We start from the raw sequence: 21,154 nt of genomic DNA on the forward strand, positions 1-21,154 counted from the left end.
GTGTAGATCCAGTCCGTCCCGTGACGCCTGTTTCACCCGGTATATTACCAGCTCAACAATATTGGTATCCCACTCCTTTTCCTTTCCCTAAGGCGTTTCCAGTAACAAGCCTCATGTGTATAAAATAGTAAATAACAATGCAACGCTAGTGACATATTTGATGCTTAACCCTCCATTCTTTTTCGACAACCAAGTTCATAGCCTTTTTACATAGCACCAATGACCTTGTCAAAGGCACCGACGAGGGCGGGAATGTGCTCCTCGTTGAAGATGAGCATAGGTCGGAGACGAACAGTGTTCTTGCCGCAGGTACCGATGTTGACTCCGATGTGGCGCATAGAGCGGACGAGGCCAGCAGGGTCCTTGGTGTCGAAGGCAATAAAAGTACCTTGGTCCTTTCCTCGGAGGTTCTGGATGTACTCAGGGTACTTGGTAGCGAGGTTCTCGAGCTCGGCATACAGCTTGCCACCGACGCGGGCGGTCTGCTCAACCAGCTTCTTGTCGAGGATCTCCTGGATGACAGCCTTGCACATGATGACACGGGCTGGGTCACCGATCCAGGTGTTGAACTGACGGTAGGCCTTGTCGGGGATGAGCATCTCGTTTCCGAAGAAGTAGCCAGCAGTCTGGGCCTTCTTAGAGAATGTGACCATGTCGGGGGGAGAGCTCAGGTTCCAGTGGTCGTGGCCCCAGAAGGAACCAGTGGCACCGAAACCAGTCTGGACCTCATCAGCAATGAGGACACAGCCGTGCTTCTTGGTGACATCACGGAGACCCTGGAAGAAAGAAGGAGAAGCGTGGTTGTCACCACCCTCGGACTGAATAGGCTCAACGATAAGACCGGCAACGGGGCAGTGCCATGTAGTCATGATACGCTCGACCTCTTCAAGGCATCGCTTCTCCTCAGCAGCGTTCTCCTCGGCGTGGTCCTTGAGAGGGTACTTGAGAGCAGGGAAAGGAGCCTGGGGCCAGTTAAAGCTAGGAATGTCGAGCTTGTGGACAGCCTTTGAGCGGGTGGTGGAGAGAGAGCCGAAACCACGGCCGTGGAAAGAGTTCTTGAAGCTCATGATGGCGAGCTCAGGGGAGCCAGGCTTGGAGTTCTCCATGCAGGAGTTGATCTCCTCCTCGTTCCAGTCAGCATCACCACGCTTGCGGCGGCTGTAGAGCATGAAGGCAGCCTTGTAGGCCAGCTCGTTGGCCTCGGAGCCAGACTGAGCAGTGAAGATGTAGCTGAGACCCTTGGGGGCTACCTTCATGAGACCATTGCGGAGGATGTCGACCCACTGGTCGGAGGGGAAATTGCCAATGGCGGGTCGGTTGACGAGGGCGGAGATCATCTCGGGGGACTTGGCAGCCTCGATGAGGGTGTTGTTGTTGTAGCCAACGGGGATGGAGGCGATCTGAGCGTAGACATCGAGGTACTTGTTGCCGTCAACATCGACAATGCTGCAAAGTGTTAGTTTCGTAGTCTCTGGAGATGTCTTGATTAGGCACTTACTAGTTGTCGTGAGACTTGTCGTAGTCAACAACGAAGTGAACGGCACGGGCATCGAAGATGGCATCAAGACGCTTGGAGCTGGCCTTGGAGACGGGGCCAGGAATCTCCGTGCGAACGGCGTTCTCGACGAAAGAAGGCATCGTGAATGAAGTAAAAGAATTAAGTATTTATTTCCTCTGGGTATCTCAAAGTGTGTATATGAGGAAAGAGATATAAGATGACCTGAAGAGATTCGAGGTTGGATAGAAGCTGGGGGAGGGAGCTATTATAAGTAGCAAGCAGCTGGAGCTTTCGGAAGCCGGTGGCACTAAAATGTCGGCCATTGTTTAAAAATGTTGATGGATGGCATCGATATGCTTCTGCTTCCCTGCTGATCGCCAATTGTTTGCGGCTCATGGAGACTTCGTGGGGCCGGAGTCGAGAGACCGGCCGGCTCAGAGCCGGGGCAACGTCTCACGGGACCTATTGTAAGGCTCGGACGCCACCTCAGAGACCCAGCAATTAGTGTGGATTTAGCGAAGACGACGTGTACCTTGATTGATGGCGAAAGGATCGAGTATTACACTGTCCAAGGTTGTTTTTGTTATGTCTTGCTGTGTTGAACTGTAAAGTTATTGATTCTACTGATAATTGGAATGGTTTTCAAATTATTCCTCTTGATGTCCTCGTGATCGAGATGGGGGGTGTACTTGTTGAGCTTAACCACCTTTACCCCACCATCCGCAAACCAATCCCCAGACCTCAATTCTCAGTGACCTTCTCCTCTACTGAATGATGAAGTGAACATCGTTACTTGTTTCACTCAATCCTTGACTAATGTCCCATGTGAGTGTTTCTACTGTCTGTGCGTTATCAATTGAAGCGCCAGAAGCTTCCTATTTTTTACTCATGTCTCTATTTTTGTGGGGTTTAGCTTGTCGGCTCCCATCCTCCCCGCCGGTTTCCACTGTCGGTTCCGAGACATCCACCAAAATTTTCTCCCCACCTCCATCTTCTCCGCTGTAACCTTTTCCCCTCATAAACACCCTCTACTCCATCATACACGCCCCCACCGGCCCGGCTCCCAAAATGTTCACGGGACCGGATCATGGAGATCAGATCCAATGGAGATGTCTGCAATTCAGCGTCACCATTTATGCTACAGTAGCATTAACCACGGCAGTTACTAACTCGGCCAAATTCTTATCATAATTTGTCACTATTGTACAAGACCATCACCGGAAGCGACGTGGGAACCGAAAGAATTGTAAGCAAGAATACCAAGAGCTCCTCATAGATACCACATATATGAAAGAATACTGTCTCCTCTATCATAAGCTGTCTACCACATCCAAAGTCTTAGCCTGTCTCATACACAATCCTGTTATCACAGCCATAAAGTAACAACAGACTGACAAGCATCATGGCCTCTCCAAAGGTGTGTGGCAATAATATCATGCAGCTCATCTGCATCCCAACATTCAACACCAAAATCACTGACATGTTATCTTCCTGCAGCTTAGTGACCCTTCACTCATCAAGAACGCATGCTATGTCAATGGACAATGGGTAGCTGCAAAGTCCGGCAAGGACTTTTCTGTCGAGAGTAAGCACTCCAACCAATACAGCCCCCAGTCCTATACATTATCGACATACTTGCAGATATTCTAACTCTGTTTTCTCTACAGACCCTGCAACCCTTGAAAAGCTCGGAAGCTGCCCCGAGTTTGACGCAAATGATACCGAAGCCGCTATCGTCGCCGCCGATGCCGCATACAAAACATACCGCAAGACACCTGCACGACAGCGAGCCCGGTACCTACGCCGCTGGTATGACCTCATGATGGAAAATGCCGACGACATTGCGCGACTCATCACTCTTGAGAACGGCAAAGTTTGGTCGGATGCCAAGACAGAGGCTGTGTACGCTGCAAACTTCTTTGAATGGTTCTCAGAAGAGGCTCCTCGAATTTATGGCGAAACTATCGAGGCATCAAACCCATCATGCCGTCTATCAACAATTAAGCAGCCTGTGGGTGTTTGCGGTCTCATTGCGCCATGGAACTTCCCCGCCGCCATGATTACCCGCAAAGCTGGACCTGCGTTGGCTGCTGGATGTACCGTTGTTATCAAGGCTCCTGCTGAGGCCCCTCTCACAGCCCTCGCACTCGCTGAACTGGCGCACCGTGCTGGTATCCCTGCCGGCGTTGTTAACATTATTACTGCGCTGGACAACACTGCTGAGGTTGGTAAAGTCTTGACGACCCATTCCAAGGTCAAGAAGGTTTCCTTTACCGGCTCAACTGGTGTTGGTCGACTCCTTATGAACCAGTCTTCCTCAACGGTCAAGAAGCTGTCCTTTGAGCTTGGCGGAAACGCTCCATTTATTGTGTTTGAGGATGCGGATCTGGAAAAGGCTGTCAAGGGTATTATCGCCTCCAAGTTCCGAAACTCTGGTCAGACCTGCGTTTGCGCCAACCGTATCTTTGTGCATCGCAGTATTTATGACAAATTCGTCCAGATGGTCCTCGACGTCGTCAAGACCTTCGTTGTTGGAGACGGTTTCGGCGAGAAAACAACTCACGGTCCTCTTATCCATGGCCGTGCAGTAGCCAAGACTGCTGAGCATGTTGAAGATGCTATTTCCAAAGGAGCCAAGCTTGTCCACGGTGGCGAGCGTCTACCGGATCTTGGACCCAACTTTTTCGGCATGACGATGTTAACCGACATGACGACTGACATGAAGATCTTCAGTGACGAGACTTTTGGTCCAGTGGCCGCTTTCTTCGCATTTGATACTGAGGAGGAGGTTATCGAGCTTGCCAATGACAGTGACGTTGGTCTAGGAGGCTACTTCTTCAGTGAGAACGTGAGCCGATGTTATCGGGTGGCCGAGGCTTTGGAGGTCGGTATGATTGGTGTCAACTGCGGTAAGTCTTTGTCCTCAAACATTCAACGTGGCTTTACTAATATCGGTTCAGGTGTACTCAGCGATCCTGCCGCACCTTTCGGTGGCATCAAGCAGAGTGGATTCGGAAGAGAAGGAAGCAAGTACGGCATTGATGAGTTTACAATTACCAAGATGGTTATGACAAACATTGATCCATAAAAGTTGAGTTATTTAAAAGCAAAGTACGGTTGGCAAAAGGTGGAAGCAAAATACCCAGATGAAAGTTGTATATAGAGGAATGAACTTCTATGAAAGAATAGACAAACTTCTTGATCTACTTTGGCGTATGCGGAAGTCGAGTGCACAGACTCAGGAACCTATACAGCCTTCTACTTCTACCCTTCGTGAGCGGGTTCTTCTTAACCGCATATGGAATGAATGGGTGTGCTGTTAAGGCTTTGCGGTAAGGGGTCAAGTTAGACAGTTGCAGTACCTCAACACCAAGGACTGCCAGAGCTCTGTATTATCGCAGCGAAGAGAAAGCTTCATATGTGATTTGCTAGGATGGTTCAGATCAGGGGGTATGAGACGAGAGTTTGATCAGGATTCAGTCCCGAGTCGGTATACTCGTGTAGATCATCAAAGGGCGTTGCAAGTCGAAACACGACTGCAATGCGCTTAGTTCTTCTATCCAAAGCTTTTTACTAATTTCATAAGCATTCTGCAAGCCTGATACGATTTAATGCCATATTGTTGCTATGTGTACAAGATCTCAATGACCATTTTGAAGCAACGAAGCTATCGCCACAGCCTAGCCCACGCTTCCACTCCCGGCCCGTGGTGTTTCTGAGTGCACAATGAAGTCCCGCTCCGCTGCAGGACAAGCAGGGGGCTTCTTTCAGATCTTTGATCGAGCGTTCGCAGGCGGTAATTAAACGGACAAAGATGTTGAATTGAGCCGGAGACGTTTATTCTACACAGTTTGAAGCTCGGCGTCCGGTCCGGTCCGACCTCGTCATATCTTGTCTTGCCAAAAAGAAGCAGATAGTCAGAGATGGGGTCTGAAGGGCGTGTAAAGAAACGTCAGAATGTGGGGAAGAAAGAAAAGAGACATTGACCGGGAACAATTGCCGGCCCCACAGAAGATCTGAGTTTGGAGGTGCATCTACGTTATCAATAGATTAGACCGTAATGGAGTGTTCTCTAGTCAATATTTATCTTTAGCTTTATCTATGAAAATCAAGACGAGACGAACTGCAGACTATTGACCAAAAATTGACTAACAAGTCAATCATGGATAGAACGGCCTGGCCGCCGGAGCCGATAAACTGGCTCCAAAGTCGGGAGCCGAAACATGCAAAATATTTGCCCAGAACTGCTTAGCCGATCTCGGGGTACGTATATTATGTACTTGGCCGTCATGATTGCCTCCGCTCCGATGACAACTCCGGTTCAAGATATGAGACTGTCCGTCCGTTATTGCCCGGAACAAGTCTCATCACCTCTCAGCTCCGTGGTAGGAGGGCCGGTGGCATTCAATTTCCATTATAGCCCGACCGGCGACCGGAGGTTTCAGAAACACGCATGATACATGTTTGTACTGTTCCTTGATTATGAAGAGCTCTGGTCATTGGTCATGACCATCAAACAAAATACTTGAGCGGGGCGAGGTGACCGAATCATCAGGACGGCGAGGACTGGGAATAGCAGTGGTACATCTAGGTAGATGATCCAGACAATAATTCGTTCAAAGGTGACAAATGAGCCACTGCGCGATCTATCTCTTACATATATAGTGTTGTTATTAAAATCAGGGGTTCGTATCGAGGCACAAGAAGCTGTCACTTGCTATATGTCCTCGATCACTTCGGAAAGGTCATATGGCTCGGCCTTCTAAGTCTTCATCTTGAAGAAAGCTCGTTGTTGCGTAAAGCCAGCCAGCTGCTTCATCAGTTACATAATTGCTTGTCTTTAACAAAGCCGAATCACTATGACAGTAACATTACTACTACATTATGATCAATCGAGGTTTCGACCTGTGTATAGGCTGTAGTCCATCCAGGGAATGAGAAAGACTGTGAATTTGCCATGCCCTCGGGTACCAGGAAGATTTGCTGTTAGAGCATACGAGACTGAACAGCAAGCCAGCTTATGCTGTTTAGACCAGACTCTTAGGTTGTTTAGACTAAATTTTTAGGTTGTGTATTCTTGAAGCTACAGGCTTCGCGGCAATTACTCCTTACCCACGTCCCAGCGATATAATGTACAACCCGGACCTCGACAACCACAAGCGAGTTCTCCATAACTCAATTCACCGCGTAATTGGTTTAGTGGTAAAATTCTCCGTTGCCATTCAAGTAAAATCGGGGAGCCCTGGGTTCGATTCCCAGATTACGCATCAGGGTTTCATTTTTGCTGTTCATGTCGGTCCATCTACCATCTATCGGCAACGCGATTAACTTCATGTGTTTTGTGGTTCAGATGTGCAATAACTTACATGTCAATGAGTGGTAGGTGACTGCTCCAAGCAAAAGGTTGAACAAGACATTGGCAACAAGCCATCTGCCAAAGTGCGGATTGAGCGTGCAACGGCCATTGCCCGTCAGATGTTTGTAAAGACGAGTCTAGCTCTTCGTCTTGCCGATGTATGAAACCCAATCTTCGCTCATCATGTAGCTCCGTAGCTCTCAAGCACTGCTAGGCATCAGGCTTGGAAGGGAAAGAACGTCATGGTAACGATCCAGTACTTGCTGGGCCTTGCTGACAGATCTAGGAGATTCAAGCGTATTGCTTGGATCATGAAGGTCCCCAACTGTGAGGCGAAATTTACGGTCCTCGTCAAAGGCCTTGTTCTTGCCTTTGTTCATACTGAGTGGTGGCTATCGCTCGCTGCACTGACGGAGCCAGCAAGTACTTCCCTGTCCGACAGGTCCGGGTAATCTTGTTAAACTCGGCCGCAATAGCTATCGCTAAACATTCAACGTTAATATATATATGGAGACAGGGAAGTAGACAGGGAGAACTAACCAGTGCGATGCTTAGTTCATGACAGAATGAAAAAGGGGTGGACGTGAAGCTTGAACTAGGAGGGCAGGTGGAATGGTAGTCCAGATCAAAGAGAGTCCATTCAACTGCTATGGAAGGGCTTGCGGCAATATGCTGCTGAAGTTCATCCCATGAAGTAGCTCGCACAGCGCCAGTACTGAGGGCCCAAATTTGAAGCCACTTGATGATACATAGGCCGCTGTCAAGGGGATTGGTAAGCTCGTTGTAATGATGACTTGTGTCGAGATTTCGATCTATCATGGACATAGAATTAGCCATCAAGTTGACTAGGATATAGTGAATGTGCAATACCTCTGTCCTTTGACATTGCCGCCCTCTCGGAGGTCTTGTCGCTATCGTCGCCGCCCTCTCGGGCGGGCTTGGAGGTACTGGGCTTTTCAAAAAAAGTGCTTCTTTGTTATCATTCTAAACTCATAGTCAGTGAGAAGAAACAGACACATTAAATACCGCCAAAAGACGTTGCAGAGGGGGGCAGACTCGCATGTTTATGATGTTCTGCAGATTTGGTGATGAATTGAAGAAGGGAAAAGATGAGAAGTTGCAGGTGCTAGGCACCGATGTGAATTTCACCCCGTTCACGTGATAGATACTACAGGCAGGCAGGTACGGACGGCTAGGTATGAGGCCGTTCCCAACAAGAAGGCACTGCCTTCCCGAAGAACCTTCTCGTTTACCAATTCTAGAAGCTCTTTGCGGTTGCTATGCGGTGTATCCAAGTAACTGCTTTGCACTTATCCTGCCTCAAGAAATAAGACCTGATGGTATCAAGTTAAGTCGGATGGTTTAAAATCTACCTAAAGATTTTATAAGGACTCCTAAGTCTCCTAAAGATTTACAGAAAAGGGGCCATGGCAGCCTAACGACCTTGATTGCCTCGACTACAGTCTATCTCACTACTTCAATTCTGGGATAATAATGCTATAGTTAATGTTTTCTGGTTCATTTCTCAAGGTTGATAGCGTGCCGCCAGATGTATATGAAAGAGGTTCATGTTGTTGTGCTTCTGATGTTGAACTACATCTTTCTTTGAGAAACTTTTTCCTAGTCCTGGCAAAACATCGCAGTATGACTAAAACCAGTTATTGAATTGGATTTCATCACGTTAAATCACGTAAAGCTGTATTTATTTCTGTTCTCCCGACTTTCGTTAGGATGATTTGGCTTCTGGGCATATTTGGTGTTTCCAACTGTAAGGTCACCTTGCCCGGTAAGGGGCTACGCATACATCACTTGGTGAACTCCAAGACTTAAAGATAAGCAGACACATCATAGCAAACATCGTTGATAGACTGAAATTATACCATAAGGGTTCTTCATAGTCATTCCATAAGCAAACGTACGCCTTCGCTAAATGTACGGTCTAGGCTGTTGTACATAAGTTATCAACGGGGTCCAAAACACCATATTCTAGCATGTTCCACGTCTCGTCCAAAATTCATCATTCCACGCTTCGCTGCAGACTTCCAGCACACTCGCTCTTCCTTCTTACGACATTGTTTTCATAAAGTCGTCCAGGTCGAAACTCTCCTCGTACTGCTTGTTGTCCCAAAGCTCTCCCAAATCATCCAGCCACGCCTTCTTTCCTGGTGCACGTACGTCACCTGTTTCAATATCGACCATGTCTTCCTCCCTTCCATCGATATTGTTCTTCTCCTTGTCGGCCAAAAGATTTGGCGCGGCATCACCGACATTGAACAGATCCAGAATCTGATCCGTGTCCATTGTCGAAAGGCCAGCGTTCTGTTGGTTCACGACAGTTGATGCGACGTCAATCTTGAATCGCTGGAGGTTCAGAATCTTCTCCTCCAGAGTTCCACGAGTGATTAGTCGGTACACGTTGACCACCTTCTTCTGTCCAATACGATGGGCTCGGTCCATAGCCTGGAGATCTTTCTGGGGGTTCCAGTCATGCTCGACAAAGATAACAGTATCAGCACCTGTCAAGTTCAAACCGAGACCTCCAACGCTAGTTGTCAGCAAGAGCACATCGTAGGACGGGTCACTGTTGAACTTGTTGACAATGTCTTGTCTCTTATTGGCTTCCACAGAACCGTCGAGTCGGAGGTGCGACACTGAGGGCAGCAACTCCTTCAGAACCTTGTTCTGTACCATGTCGAGCATTTCCTTCATTTGACAGAAAATGAGTGCGCGATGAGGCTTGATCGGTTGATAAAGAGGGTCGTTTGAGTCATTCCCTTCAACACCAATACCACAATCCACCAAAAGATCTCGCAAAGCGGTAAGCTTAGGTGCATGCTGTGCGTCTTCGATTGAAGTTCCCTGCTTGGCAAGAATCTTCTGTGTGTCGTCGTACAGGTTACTTCCCGGCTTCATCACCATGGCAGGAGAGTTGCACAGCTTGCGCATGTACTGCAGCGCCTGGAAAATGTGTTGCTTGGCTTCCTTGTCTTCTCTGCCTGCCTCCGCCTGGATCTTCTTGCCTTGTTTCCTGGTAAAGTCCTCAAAGAGCTTCTGTTGCAGGTCACTCAAGTCGCAGTAGTAGTTCTGCAAGATCTTTGGTGGGAGATCGTTCAAGACCTCTTCCTTGAGACGACGCAGCAAGAATGGCAGGACCTGTTTGTGAAGTGCCTCAATAGCCAAAGCACCTGCTTCCTGTTCCTTGGACGAGGCTTTGCTGAATCGACTTGCAGCAATAGGTTTCGCGAAGCGATCCAAAAAGACCTTCTCAGCACCCAGGAAACCAGGCATCAAAAAGTCGAACAGAGACCATAGCTCCAAGACATTGTTCTGGATAGGAGTGCCTGTGAGAATGAGACGATGGTTGCTGGCTAGCCTCTTGACAGCTTGCGTGATCTTGGCCTTCGGGTTCTTGATCAAATGACCCTCGTCCAGTACGACGTAATTCCAGCTATGCTGACCCAGAATTTCAGAGTCGTTACGGCAGACATCGTAAGATGTAATCACGATGTCAGTTTCGCCGAGTCTCTCTTTGAGGGCCTTTCTCTCTGCAGGTGGCCCGACATATGCAGTGACGCTCAGGAACGGTGCATATGTCTTGATTTCTTGCAACCAATGTCCCGAAAGCGTGGGGGGGCAGACAATAAGAGACGGCATTCTTCGGACGTCAGGCGCCTGTGTCTTGGCGAATTCCTCAGCACGCTGGTGGTGATCACTTGCTACGATGCAAAGTGTTTGCAACGTTTTGCCTAGACCCATGTCATCACAGAGAATGCCGTGGAGGTGGTACTTGTTGAGGAAATTGAGCCAGTTGACACCTTCTTGTTGGTATGATCGCAGCTCGGCCTTGATGGCAACGGGGATTTGGAACTGCTCCACCTTCTTCGGATCCAGCAGCTGTGCGATAAATGTTCTCTCGCGGTCTCTTCCCTTCAGCAACTCTTCGGACAGGCCTGGCGGGTCCGGAATTCCAGCCTCGAGGGGAACCAGTTTAACCAGTGTGGCAAAGGATGTCGTTGCAATAAGACGGATTTCGTTGTCCGAGTCGCTCATTCGTCCCAGAACCGGTACAATGAGGAAGATAACATATGGTAAAATAGCATCTCCCATCACAGCAATCAAGTGGTAGATAGCCTCGATTGCACCTTGTCGGAAGTTGAGGTCGACAGGGTTGTTGATTGATGGTAGAACCTTCTCGACAAGTGCAGTCATACCTTCAACAGTCATAACGCTGCAAATGGTAGCCATGCACTTGGCAGCCATGTATCGGAAGACCGAGAGCTCCGAATGAAGTGCTTTGATGACTAGAGGCATCATTTGCATGATAAAAGGTTGCAAGGCCTTATCGAGGGTTGGGGTCATTGTGCGAATAACGGACATGGCATCGACAATCTCTTGTCCAAAAGTCTGCTCAGGATCCTTCGCTTCTGCTGGCAAGGCATCGGAAAAGGCCCTGACCAGAGGCTCTTCCATGAATGTGCGGAGGCTGGGCACAGTTTCGAGTAGACTGGCGCCATAAGTTCTAGAAAGTATCTCCAATGCTTCTTTTGCGCCTCGTCTGGTAACACGAGCGGCCTTGGCTTCGCGCGCCCATTTAGCAGCATCTGGGTGATCGACACGGTCTTCCTCCTTTTGCATGGATAACACGCAGTCCGTTTTGCTGGCATGGACGGGAAATTCGGGTGTTTCTGCAACTTCGACGCAAGAGAACTTGACCAGGTTGGAAACCACCTTGTCTGCTGGTCCCTTTCGGCCCTTCTCGGTAAACAACTGCACGAGCCTTGCGATAGTATCGGCTGAGCGAACTTGCAGTTGTTGGTTCTCTTCTGTCTTGACAGAGTCCATGATGCCCTTGATCAGGGGACTGGGCTTCTTGGGTAGTACCTTCATACCGACCATGGCGCATGCTGCTGCTGCCTTAACACGAATATCACGAGCAGCCTTAGCAGTCTTAGCTTCTTCGATAGCCAACATGGTTATGTTGCGAGCTTCAGATAACTGTTGGCTGGCAATCATGCGCTGACCCGGCGGCATTGCCTTATTCAGCCTCTCGTAATCATCGCCGATGCACTTCTCAGCTATAGTAATAGAAAAGGCATTCGGACCAGCCTCAGCTTCTCCTTGAACCACGACAGGTAGTGTTGGAAGCTTGCTGTGTGAGACTTTGCCATGGTCGCGGAAGAGATGGATCAGTTGCTGGCACTGCGTACGAACTCGCTGGATGAAGTTCACGAGGTCTCTGTAAGCTGCTGGTCGCTCAGAATCGATGATGCGTTGAAGGTTTTCGAGGTAACGAGGAGAATCACCAAGAGCCTGGCTGTTTTTGGCATACTCGTCAATAACCACGCATGCTGTCATCTGACTCGAGGAGAATGCAGAACCCAGTCCAGGAATCAATAATGCATCGTAATCGTCCAAGCTGGCTGAAGGGACTCGGGACATGATGAAGCCCATGGCCTGAGCAGCTGATACGCGAGAGCGAATCAGCACATCCATGCCAACAAGATCGACGTCTCCTTGCATCATGTGGCCGTCGACATCGTGAGTCAGGCTAGTTGTAGGGATCTCGTCAACCTTGGTTGACTTTCGACGGCGTTTGGGGGCGCGGTCAGAACCATCTGGTGATGATGGCTTGCGAGGTGTATGTTGAATTGCGCCAGGCAAAGTATAAGTGCCGCCAGAGGGTTTTTGGAATAGGGAGGCATTCATGGGGATTGGGTTTCTTGAAACACCGATGGGGTGCAAGGTCAGCTGCATCATGGGGTCGATGTGAGCAGCGAATTCGTCTGCCAAGACAGCAGGCTTGGTAGCCAGACTTTCAACAAGCGACACCCACAACTCCAGGGACATGTTGAGCGCTTCCCTGTCCCTTTCAACGATGATGTTCTGAAAGATTAGCCGCAGTATTCTCCCATTGAGCCAACCCTGCGAAGTCTCTGCATCGAGTTTGGCAAATGTCGACAAAGCTTTCAGGACAGCTACGCGCACTGACGTGATGGTATGGCGTAGGAAGGGGTAGAGTCTAGGAACGAGCAAGGTGAAGGATCGTTCCTCGTCTTGTGCTGCCGATGCTTTCATAGCTTCGAGAACTTCGGGGAACCCGCAAAGTGTAGCAAGGAGGTCCATAATACGACCAGTGCTGGCACTAAGATCGTCACCAAGATTTGACAAACTTTCCCATATTATGTTTACGAGACCATCGAGCTTTGCGGGTCGCAAAGTCACAAACTCCTTGGCCATGGGGATCAACGTGGCAGCGCTGACAGAGCGGACGTCATCATCCATATCTCCCAATCCTTTCATGACAGTCTTGATGATGCCGTCGATCATGTCACTGTCTTGGAGTAAAAGATCCTTCCTTACTGCAACGACATATCTGAGACCAATCATACCACCATGGCACACGGACCAAACTGGCCGTTCAAGTTTGAGGTCTTCTTGCATCACCATTCTGTAGAGGATTGTGAAAGTGCTGTAAACAGATGATGAAGGGAGATGCTTCAAGACGGATCCAAGAGACTGGCCAATTGTCTCCCGGATAGGTGCCACGGAGGTGTCGGAGCTGTAATCGGTGAAGCGATCTAGCATCAGTACACAACACAAACGGCAGGCCATATCATCGAGCCATCTTCGGTTGAGCGCATCATTCTCCTCCTTTGATTTGTTGCGACATCTGCCGGCGCCTCCACCATGAACTCGAATAACCTCGCGGAGACCCATGGCAGCTCCGTGTCGGGTTTCCCAGGAGGAGTCGAACAGATCAACCTTGAGAAAATCGCAGAGTCGGTCGTATGGCCACTCGGCACCTTCCATGGTGTCTTCGGCTTCGAGTTCGGACTTGATGGGAATTACAGGCCCCTTGAATTCGCTTACGACTTTAGTTTCCTCGTCAACATCGGCGGGGCGTTCAAGGTTAAAGTAGTCGTTCACTTTGCTGTTTTTCTTAGCTTCTCCGTCGGGCATTGGCGAGTCATCTCCGATATTCTCGGAACCTGATGTCATTGAACGTCTGACAGACAGATCTCCAAATCCACCTTTGCCCTGAGATGCTTTCATCGCCTCTCTCTTGCGTTTTCGCTTCAGCACATTGAGTTGACGAGAGCTTAGCTGGGACTCTTCAGGGGCGTGCGCTTGCCCGCCTGCCCCATCAGTACGATTGTGTCCATGGCCGTTTGCGGCGTCCATCGGAGTCCCGGGCGCGGCCAGATTATCACCACCTGTGTAAGCGATCTCCTCGTCTTCGTACTTCCTTCCAAGTAGACCTAACCGTCCGGCGAGCGTCCTCTTCTGGTGTGCCAGTCGTGCTTGAGGGTCAAGTGCCGCTATTCCGTACTCAATACCACCACCGCGTAATAGTTCCCTGCCGTATCTTAGAATCATCTCGACATCGAGGGATTCCAATTTGAAGAAACCGTCATCTTGAGGTATTGTCTTCGCCTCATCCTCATCCTCTTCCTCCTTTTTGATTTGTCCATTTTCAGAGGCATCTTCCTCTTTCTTTGGCTCTACAGGTGCATCTCCAAAATTTGGATCATAGATAGGGGCATACTCGGCAATCTTACCGATAGCAGAAGCAGCGGTTCTCCGTGTCTCCCATTCCTTGTGTCGTAGGTAGGGTACAACACGAGAGAGAAGGTTGAAAAGTTCATCAGGGTGTTGTTTTTGCCAGTCGGCAAGTTGATTAACGGCAGTGTCACGGATTAATCTCGTGCTCCCTGTTTCAAGGATACTAGGAAGGTGTTAGTCTTTTCATACTTGTAGATATAGAGAAATTGTTGAACAGCAAAGAGTTACTTTAGGATAAAATAACCTTGTGTTCACCAACCATGAGGATGACAAGTCATGTACACTTACGTGACTAATCTGTCGAGTCTATAAAAAGTCAGTATGTCATGGTACTATAGTTGAGAATGTGGGGAAGCTTACCTCGAAGCCATTGTGTGTATTAGATGGGGGTGATATTATAAGCGCGTATCAGGACATCTCGCTCGCTGCGGGGCAAATGTCAGTTTTGAAGATCAGTTGAGTGTGTGAATTCTGTATCAGGTCATCAACTAGAATTGGTGACATAAAAGCTGTGTCAATGTGCTATCCAGCGCGACGGGACCGTGTAGCGCGACGTGACAGGATATAGTGGGTCGCCGGGAGTGAGATGCATGCATCTGGAACACAAGACCAAAGAAATAGGTGGGCGAGCTGGTTCAGCAAGCGCCTACCAGGCAAAGCAAGTGTTGGAGTACTGTGATAGGGAAGATTGAAAAGGATGACAACCGAATATCGAGAAGTGCCGACATTTTAAGAAACAAATTAAGAAAGGTAGCGAATCATGCATGACGCAGCCTGATCAAGTGTGGGGAAATTCATATCAAGGGATCATCAGATATGATAGGGAGAGAAAGCGGAAAAAACAAAAAAGAGATACCAGGGTTCAATCACTTACTGTGAGTTGGTGATGAGGAAAAAGGCGGCGTCAAGCCTTCAGTTGAGTTTGCAAGGCTTAGCAAAGCTGTCAACTACAAAATGTTGTTTGCCGAAGTTCCCGGTCTAAAATGATCCAGTATCAAAAATCCCCCTGTCTAGAGCGCATGCAGCATCGGCACTTAGAGTCAAGTTAGGGTGGACGTTGAGATGGATGTTATGCAGAGAGATACGCTGCAATGAGACGTAGCCGATCAGTCGTGACGTGACAGTTCGGCGGTTTTTTTGGTTCCTTAGAAACGCTCCGGTTGGCCGGGTTGCGGAAGCTTGGGGTGAAAGGCTGGGATTTGTAGATGTCGAGGTATTGGATGGCCAAGTGTCCGCTTGATGCCGTATTATACCCAGCAACGATAGGGGAAGTAACCAGGGACAAAAAAGGTGAAGTGCAAATAAAAGTGGGTTCGGCTTGAGCTTGTTTGAATGGGAAGCTCGCTCTTGCCTGGATGGGTAGGAGATGGTGATTTTGCTTGGTTGCTGTTTCCGCTTACGCAAGTTGGCAGTGTGGTGCTGGTCTTGGTGCGGTGCGGTGCTGGCTGGTACAGTGCTGCTGTGGCCAACTGGGAAAATCGGGGTGGAGGGCAGGCTGGGTCTTCTATAAGTGAGTGCTTGTATTTATAAACGCGGCGCGGCTTGGGGAAGCACGGCCAACGGTTTCTTTCCTTGCGCTCGCTTAATTTCCCTGTTGCCTTTTTAGCGTCACATATGCCCCTGTTCTTTCTCTCCTAAGCTTGCCTTTGGTCAGCTACATCGAGACTTATCCACTTTTGGCTCAAGTTCACCAACCAGGCCCACTTAAGATGTGGTCAAGCCGCGAAGATCTTGGCCAAGCACTGAAAGGCATTCAGAATTTGGCGTCCGGCTTAAAGATAATCCGTCGAGTTTGTGCAGGTTGGCAGTTGTTGATTGGTGGGTTGGTTATCATGTTTCTACCCTGTATCTTTCATCTATACATGAGCAGCATCTTTCACGGTCTTTGTTGTTGATATCAGAGAGTCTATTTGTGTGCACGATTCATATCGCTGTTATTGTATGCTTCCATATCTAGAGAAAACCACTCAAGTTTTATTGGTAACCACTAAATTCAGCATTCGGCGCAAGGAAACGTGTCCCATTCCGAGGTGAAAGACAAAGCCTAATCTAGTTGCAGATGAAACTCCTCCGAGGTTGCGACCATGACATGTATCAAAACATTCGTTACCAGGTAGGTACACATAACATGAAACGAAGAGAAAATATTGTAGTGGATAGATCGTCCGTATCTAACAAGTGCCGGTTTGAATGAATGACGGTAGACATGCCTTCAAATATGGCGTATATCGGCCTTGTCAAGTAAAACACAAATAATTCGATAAGTGAGATGTGCCTAAGCCGCTATACAAGAAGTAGTAAATCATTGCCGACGAATGATATGCTTCAAGCTACGGTATACGGCTTTACAACCATGTCAGTAAATCAGATATGTGGAAATTATCTATGTGCAACGATGATCCCAAGAACCAACAACCAGATCATTGACCAGGATCAAAGTAAAAGACAAAGACAAACAGCATGTGAGTGCACGGACCATGACTGTGATTCAGTCGGAAGGTATGATGTTCCGGCTAAACCAGCCCGCGACAGGACGCGCCAAGACAGCCACTGATCGCGGTACCAAAGACGCGCATTCAGTCGCATCACTAGGTGAACATCACAAACTTACTCGAGATTGCGCAACCTGCTGCAGTTTAATAATTTCTATTTTTCGCATGTTGCGCAGGAGCGCCGGCGCAGCTCATTATGTATATCAAACAAATTATCATCCAGGGCTTTAAAAGGTACGTTCGCTAACATTGTTGTAGAATTGGGTTCCCCTCCACGCCCAATATACAATGCTAACTCTGCGACAGCTACAAGGACCAAACAGTTATCGAGCCCTTTTCTTCAAAGACCAACGTCATTGTCGGTCGTAATGGATCGGGCAAAAGCAACTTTTTTGCAGCTATCCGGTTTGTTCTCAGCGATGCATACACCCAGATGAGTCGCGAAGAGAGACAGGGTCTTCTCCATGAAGGTTCAGGCTCCGCCGTCATGTCAGCGTACGTGGAGATCATATTCGACAACAGCGATGACCGATTCCCGACTGGAAACAAGGAGGTCATCTTGCGCCGCACGATCGGTCTGAAAAAAGACGAATACTCGGTGGACCGCAAGGTGGTCACAAAGGTTGATGTCATGAATCTTCTTGAGGCTGCTGGATTCTCTCGATCAAATCCGTACTACATCGTGCCACAGGGACGAGTTACCGCCCTGACGAATATGAAAGAATCCGACAGGCTCAATTTGTTGAAGGAGGTAGCCGGAACACAAGTGTACGAGACACGCCGTGCAGAGTCACTGAAAATTATGAACGAGACAAACAACAAGAGAGAAAAGATTGACGAGCTTTTGGTTTACATCAAAGAAAGACTGAATGAGCTTGAAGAAGAAAAGGAAGAGCTTAGAGGCTTCCAGGACAAGGACAGAGAGAGACGATGCCTCGAATACGCATACTACCACAACATACAGCTCAATGTCCAATCGGCTCTCGAGGAGCTCGATAATGCTCGACAAGATGGCATTGACAGCTCCGACACTAACAGAGCAGAGTTCTCACAGGGAGAAAAGGCCATATCAAGGCTTGACTCGGAAATCCACAAGTTACAGAGGGAGATGGAGCTTCTACAGATCGACCGCCGACAGCTAGAGGAAGATAGACGCGACAGTGCCAAGACCATGGCTAAAGCTGAAATGAAGGCCAAGAACTTGAAAGAAGGCCAATCTGCTCAGGAACAAGTCCGAGCTCAACATGCAGCTGATCTTGAGTCCGTGCAGAACGAGATAGCATCAAAAGAGCAGCAGCTTTCCACCATTTTGCCAGCATACAACGAGAAAAAGCAAGAAGAGGACAATGTCAGGCGACAGCTCGACCATAGCGAATCCACACGCAACCGTTTGTTCGCCAAGCAGAGTCGTGGTTCCCAGTTCAGAAACAAGTCCGAGCGCGATGCATGGCTCAAGAAAGAAATTCAAGAACTTGAACTCAATATCAGCACACAAAAGGCCAACAAGATCGACGCAGACGAGGAAGTTCAAAGAGTCCACGAATCAATTATTCAAGCAGAGCAAGAGGTTGCTGAGCTGCGAAACCGTCTCGCCAACTTCAGTGCTGAGAGAGGAGCCCTTGAGGAGGAGGCTACGAAGGCGGGCGACGTTATTGACAAGCTCAACGACGAACGAAAACTTGTCAGACGTGAAGACGACAAACTCAACTCAGTTATAGCTAATGCTCGTCAAGAAAAAGAGGCTGCTGAACGCGAATTATCGCATACTATGGATGGAGCAACTGCCCGCGGTTTAGCAACAATCCGACGACTGAAGCATGAGCGCGATATTCCGGGAGCATATGGGACACTAGCTGAACTGCTTGAAGTTGGTGACGCCTACAGGCTTCCCGTAGAGCAGATTGCCGGCGCAAGTCTCTTCCATTATGTCGTTGACAACGCAGATACAGCCACATACCTTGCAGACACTCTGTACAGACTACAGGGAGGTCGAGTTACGTTTATGCCTCTTGCTCAACTGCGACCCAAGCCGATCAACCTCCCTAGGTCTAATGATGCAGTACCCCTTCTTAGCAAGATCTCATACGACCAACAGTACGAGAGGGCTTTCCAACAAGTATTCGGCAAGGTTGTTGTCTGCCCCAACTTGACCGTAGCAGGTCAATACGCACGAAGCCACGGCGTAGACGGTATCACTGCTGAAGGTGACACAACCAACAAGAGGGGTGCTATGACTGGTGGATACATCGATCCTCGCAAGTCTCGTTTGCAAGCTGTCCAGGCCGTGAACAAGTGGCGGGGCGAATACGAGAGATTGCTGGCACAGTCCCGGGACATCCGACAACAGATAGAGCTGAAGGATCAAGAGATCACAGCAGCCATGTCAGAACTCCAAAAGGCTAGGGAGAGACTACGACAAGCTGTTGATGGTTTCGAGCCACTCAGACATGAGTTGATGAACAAGTCGACACATCTGGAGAACGAGCGAAGCCACCTCGACGCAGCTGTCAAACGCCGAGATGCAGTTGAGAGTAATATGAACAGTTTCTTGGAAGACCTTGCTGGCCACGAGACGGAGCTCAAGTCAGATTTTAAGAAGAATCTGACCTCGGCAGAAGAGCGCCAGCTGGAGGAACTTGGCAACAGCATTCAAGAATTCCAGAAGCAATGGAATGAGCTCAGCAAGGCCCGACGTGATCTGGGACGGCAGAAGCAGCTCCTTGAGGTTGACCTTCGCCAAAATCTGCAAATGAAGCTTGACCAGCTCAACAGCCAGGCCTTTGAAAACTCAACCTCTGGGTCTTCAGCTGGTGGATTGAAGGAGGCTCAAAGGGAACTGAAGAAGGCACAAAAAGCACAGAAAAACGTGGAGGCAAGACTTCAAGAAGTAGAAGCCAAGCTGGACGATTCGCAAGCCCGATTAGAGCAACTCGAGAACGATAGAGCTCAGCGAGAGCAAGCTCAACAAGAGATATCCGCAAGGATCGAGAAGCAGCAGAAGAGAATGGACAAGAGTCTTCGAAGGAAAGCCGTCTTGACAACGCAAGCCTCGGAGTGTGCCCAGACCATTCGTGATCTGGGTGTGCTCCCCGAAGAAGCCTTTGATAAGTACGAGAATATGGACCCCAAGACCGTAAGTTGTCCCTTAAGTGTTGATGAAAACGAACACTAATATGTCTTTAGGTGTCCTCCAAGATCAAGCGGGTAAACGATGCACTGAAGAAGTACAAGCACGTCAACAAGAAGGCCTTCGAGCAGTACAACAACTTTACGACACAACAAGACCAGCTTATGAAGCGACGTAAAGAGTTGGACGAGTCTCAAGAGTCCATCGAGGAACTCGTTGAGCATCTCGACAGAAGAAAGGATGAGGCCATTGAGCGAACATTTAAGCAAGTGTCAAGAGAGTTCACAACCATTTTTGGCAAGCTTGTGCCTGCTGGTCACGGTCGTCTGCTGATCCAGCGACGGGCAGACCGCCGTCAAGAACCCGCTGACGAATCTGATGGAGAAGCTCGAGGTGCTGTTGAAAACTACACAGGTGTCGGAATCAGTGTGTCATTCAACTCCAAGCACCTTGACGAGCAACAGAAGATTCAACAACTCAGTGGTGGTCAGAAGAGTAAGTCGTCTCGCATCCCTACTAAAGACTTGACAACTAACATACGCAGGTTTGTGTGCTCTGTGCCTCATTTTCGCTCTCCAGGCAACTGAGAGCAGTCCTATGGTCATTTTCGACGAGGTCGACGCTAATCTGGACGCCCAATACCGAACAGCAGTTGCAGCCCTGCTTGACTCCATCTCCAACGAGATTGGTACGCAATTCATCTGCACCACTTTCCGACCTGAGATTGTGCATGTCGCAGACAGATGTTATGGTGTGACGTTCCGCAACAAGACCAGTTCAATCGACTGCGTCAGCACCGAGCAAGCCCTTGACTTTGTTGAGGGTCAAGCAAAGCCTACTTAGGCGAAACAAAGGGACGGTAATGTGGTTTTTCGGATTGTATGTAAAACTGTGCATGGAGATGGTGGACTGGCGTTGGGTTGCTTAATACCAATCCCTTATGCGATTACGATCGGCTTTTTAAGTGCTTACTTTGGGCTGTCGTTTCTGGACGAGATGGAACTTCGATATTGTACTTTGAGCGGCCTTGTGAGGCGTTGAAGATAGGCATACATTATCTGCACATGCAGGCATTGAAATCATGAATTCTATGGTACTTTTTTCACTAATGTGATACT

At 48.8% G+C, this 21,154-nt stretch overlaps 4 protein-coding genes and 1 non-coding gene across 5 annotated transcripts; 3 read left to right on the top strand and 2 right to left on the bottom strand.

Moving 5' to 3' along the window:
• Positions 1-206: 206 nt before the first annotated feature.
• On the bottom strand, positions 207-1,638 carry EDB82DRAFT_431931 (aminotransferase class-III; the record flags this gene model as incomplete). The annotated part of the gene is made up of 2 exons (XM_025726643.1): positions 207-1,446; positions 1,499-1,638. 2 exons carry the CDS (start codon positions 1,636-1,638, stop codon positions 207-209), a joined length of 1,380 nt encoding a protein of 459 aa, XP_025581190.1.
• A 1,254-nt stretch (positions 1,639-2,892) lies between these two features.
• On the top strand, positions 2,893-4,704 carry EDB82DRAFT_503775 (Aldehyde/histidinol dehydrogenase). Its single transcript, XM_065608713.1, has 2 exons — positions 2,893-4,407; positions 4,459-4,704. Exons 1-2 carry the CDS (start codon positions 3,318-3,320, stop codon positions 4,584-4,586), a joined length of 1,218 nt encoding a protein of 405 aa, XP_065463798.1. The 5' UTR covers positions 2,893-3,317; the 3' UTR covers positions 4,587-4,704.
• A 1,979-nt stretch (positions 4,705-6,683) lies between these two features.
• Positions 6,684-6,765, top strand: EDB82DRAFT_t175. The gene has a single exon. It is a non-coding gene; the product is annotated as a tRNA-Gly (tRNA).
• A 2,153-nt stretch (positions 6,766-8,918) lies between these two features.
• Positions 8,919-14,788, bottom strand: EDB82DRAFT_526273 (uncharacterized protein; the record flags this gene model as incomplete). Its single annotated transcript, XM_025726646.2, has 3 exons — positions 8,919-14,580; positions 14,706-14,723; positions 14,778-14,788. The coding sequence occupies 3 exons, from the start codon at positions 14,786-14,788 to the stop codon at positions 8,919-8,921; spliced, it is 5,691 nt and encodes a 1,896-aa protein (XP_025581192.2).
• A 2,186-nt stretch (positions 14,789-16,974) lies between these two features.
• EDB82DRAFT_463327 (RecF/RecN/SMC) lies at positions 16,975-21,132 on the top strand. Its single transcript, XM_025726647.2, has 4 exons — positions 16,975-17,143; positions 17,216-20,042; positions 20,093-20,531; positions 20,581-21,132. Exons 1-4 carry the CDS (start codon positions 17,106-17,108, stop codon positions 20,877-20,879), a joined length of 3,603 nt encoding a protein of 1,200 aa, XP_025581193.1. The 5' UTR covers positions 16,975-17,105; the 3' UTR covers positions 20,880-21,132.
• The last annotated feature ends 22 nt before the right edge of the window (positions 21,133-21,154 follow it).

The sequence above is a fragment of the Fusarium venenatum genome, assembly GCF_020744135.1.
Source record: "Fusarium venenatum strain MPI-CAGE-CH-0201 chromosome Unknown EDB82scaffold_3, whole genome shotgun sequence".
Taxonomy (NCBI): Eukaryota; Fungi; Ascomycota; class Sordariomycetes; order Hypocreales; family Nectriaceae; genus Fusarium; species Fusarium venenatum.

Bases quoted from the DNA above. Each gene is read 5' to 3' on its own strand.
- EDB82DRAFT_503775 (XM_065608713.1), top strand. From the start codon at position 3,318: ATGATGGAAAATGCCGACGACATTGCGCGACTCATCACTCTTGAGAAC. The intron at 4,408-4,458 runs GTAAGTCTTTGT...ATATCGGTTCAG, and splicing joins TATGATTGGTGTCAACTGCG to GTGTACTCAGCGATCCTGCC.
- EDB82DRAFT_463327 (XM_025726647.2), top strand. From the start codon at position 17,106: ATGTATATCAAACAAATTATCATCCAGGGCTTTAAAAG. The intron at 17,144-17,215 runs GTACGTTCGCTA...ACTCTGCGACAG, and splicing joins ATCATCCAGGGCTTTAAAAG to CTACAAGGACCAAACAGTTA. The intron at 20,532-20,580 runs GTAAGTCGTCTC...TAACATACGCAG, and splicing joins ACTCAGTGGTGGTCAGAAGA to GTTTGTGTGCTCTGTGCCTC.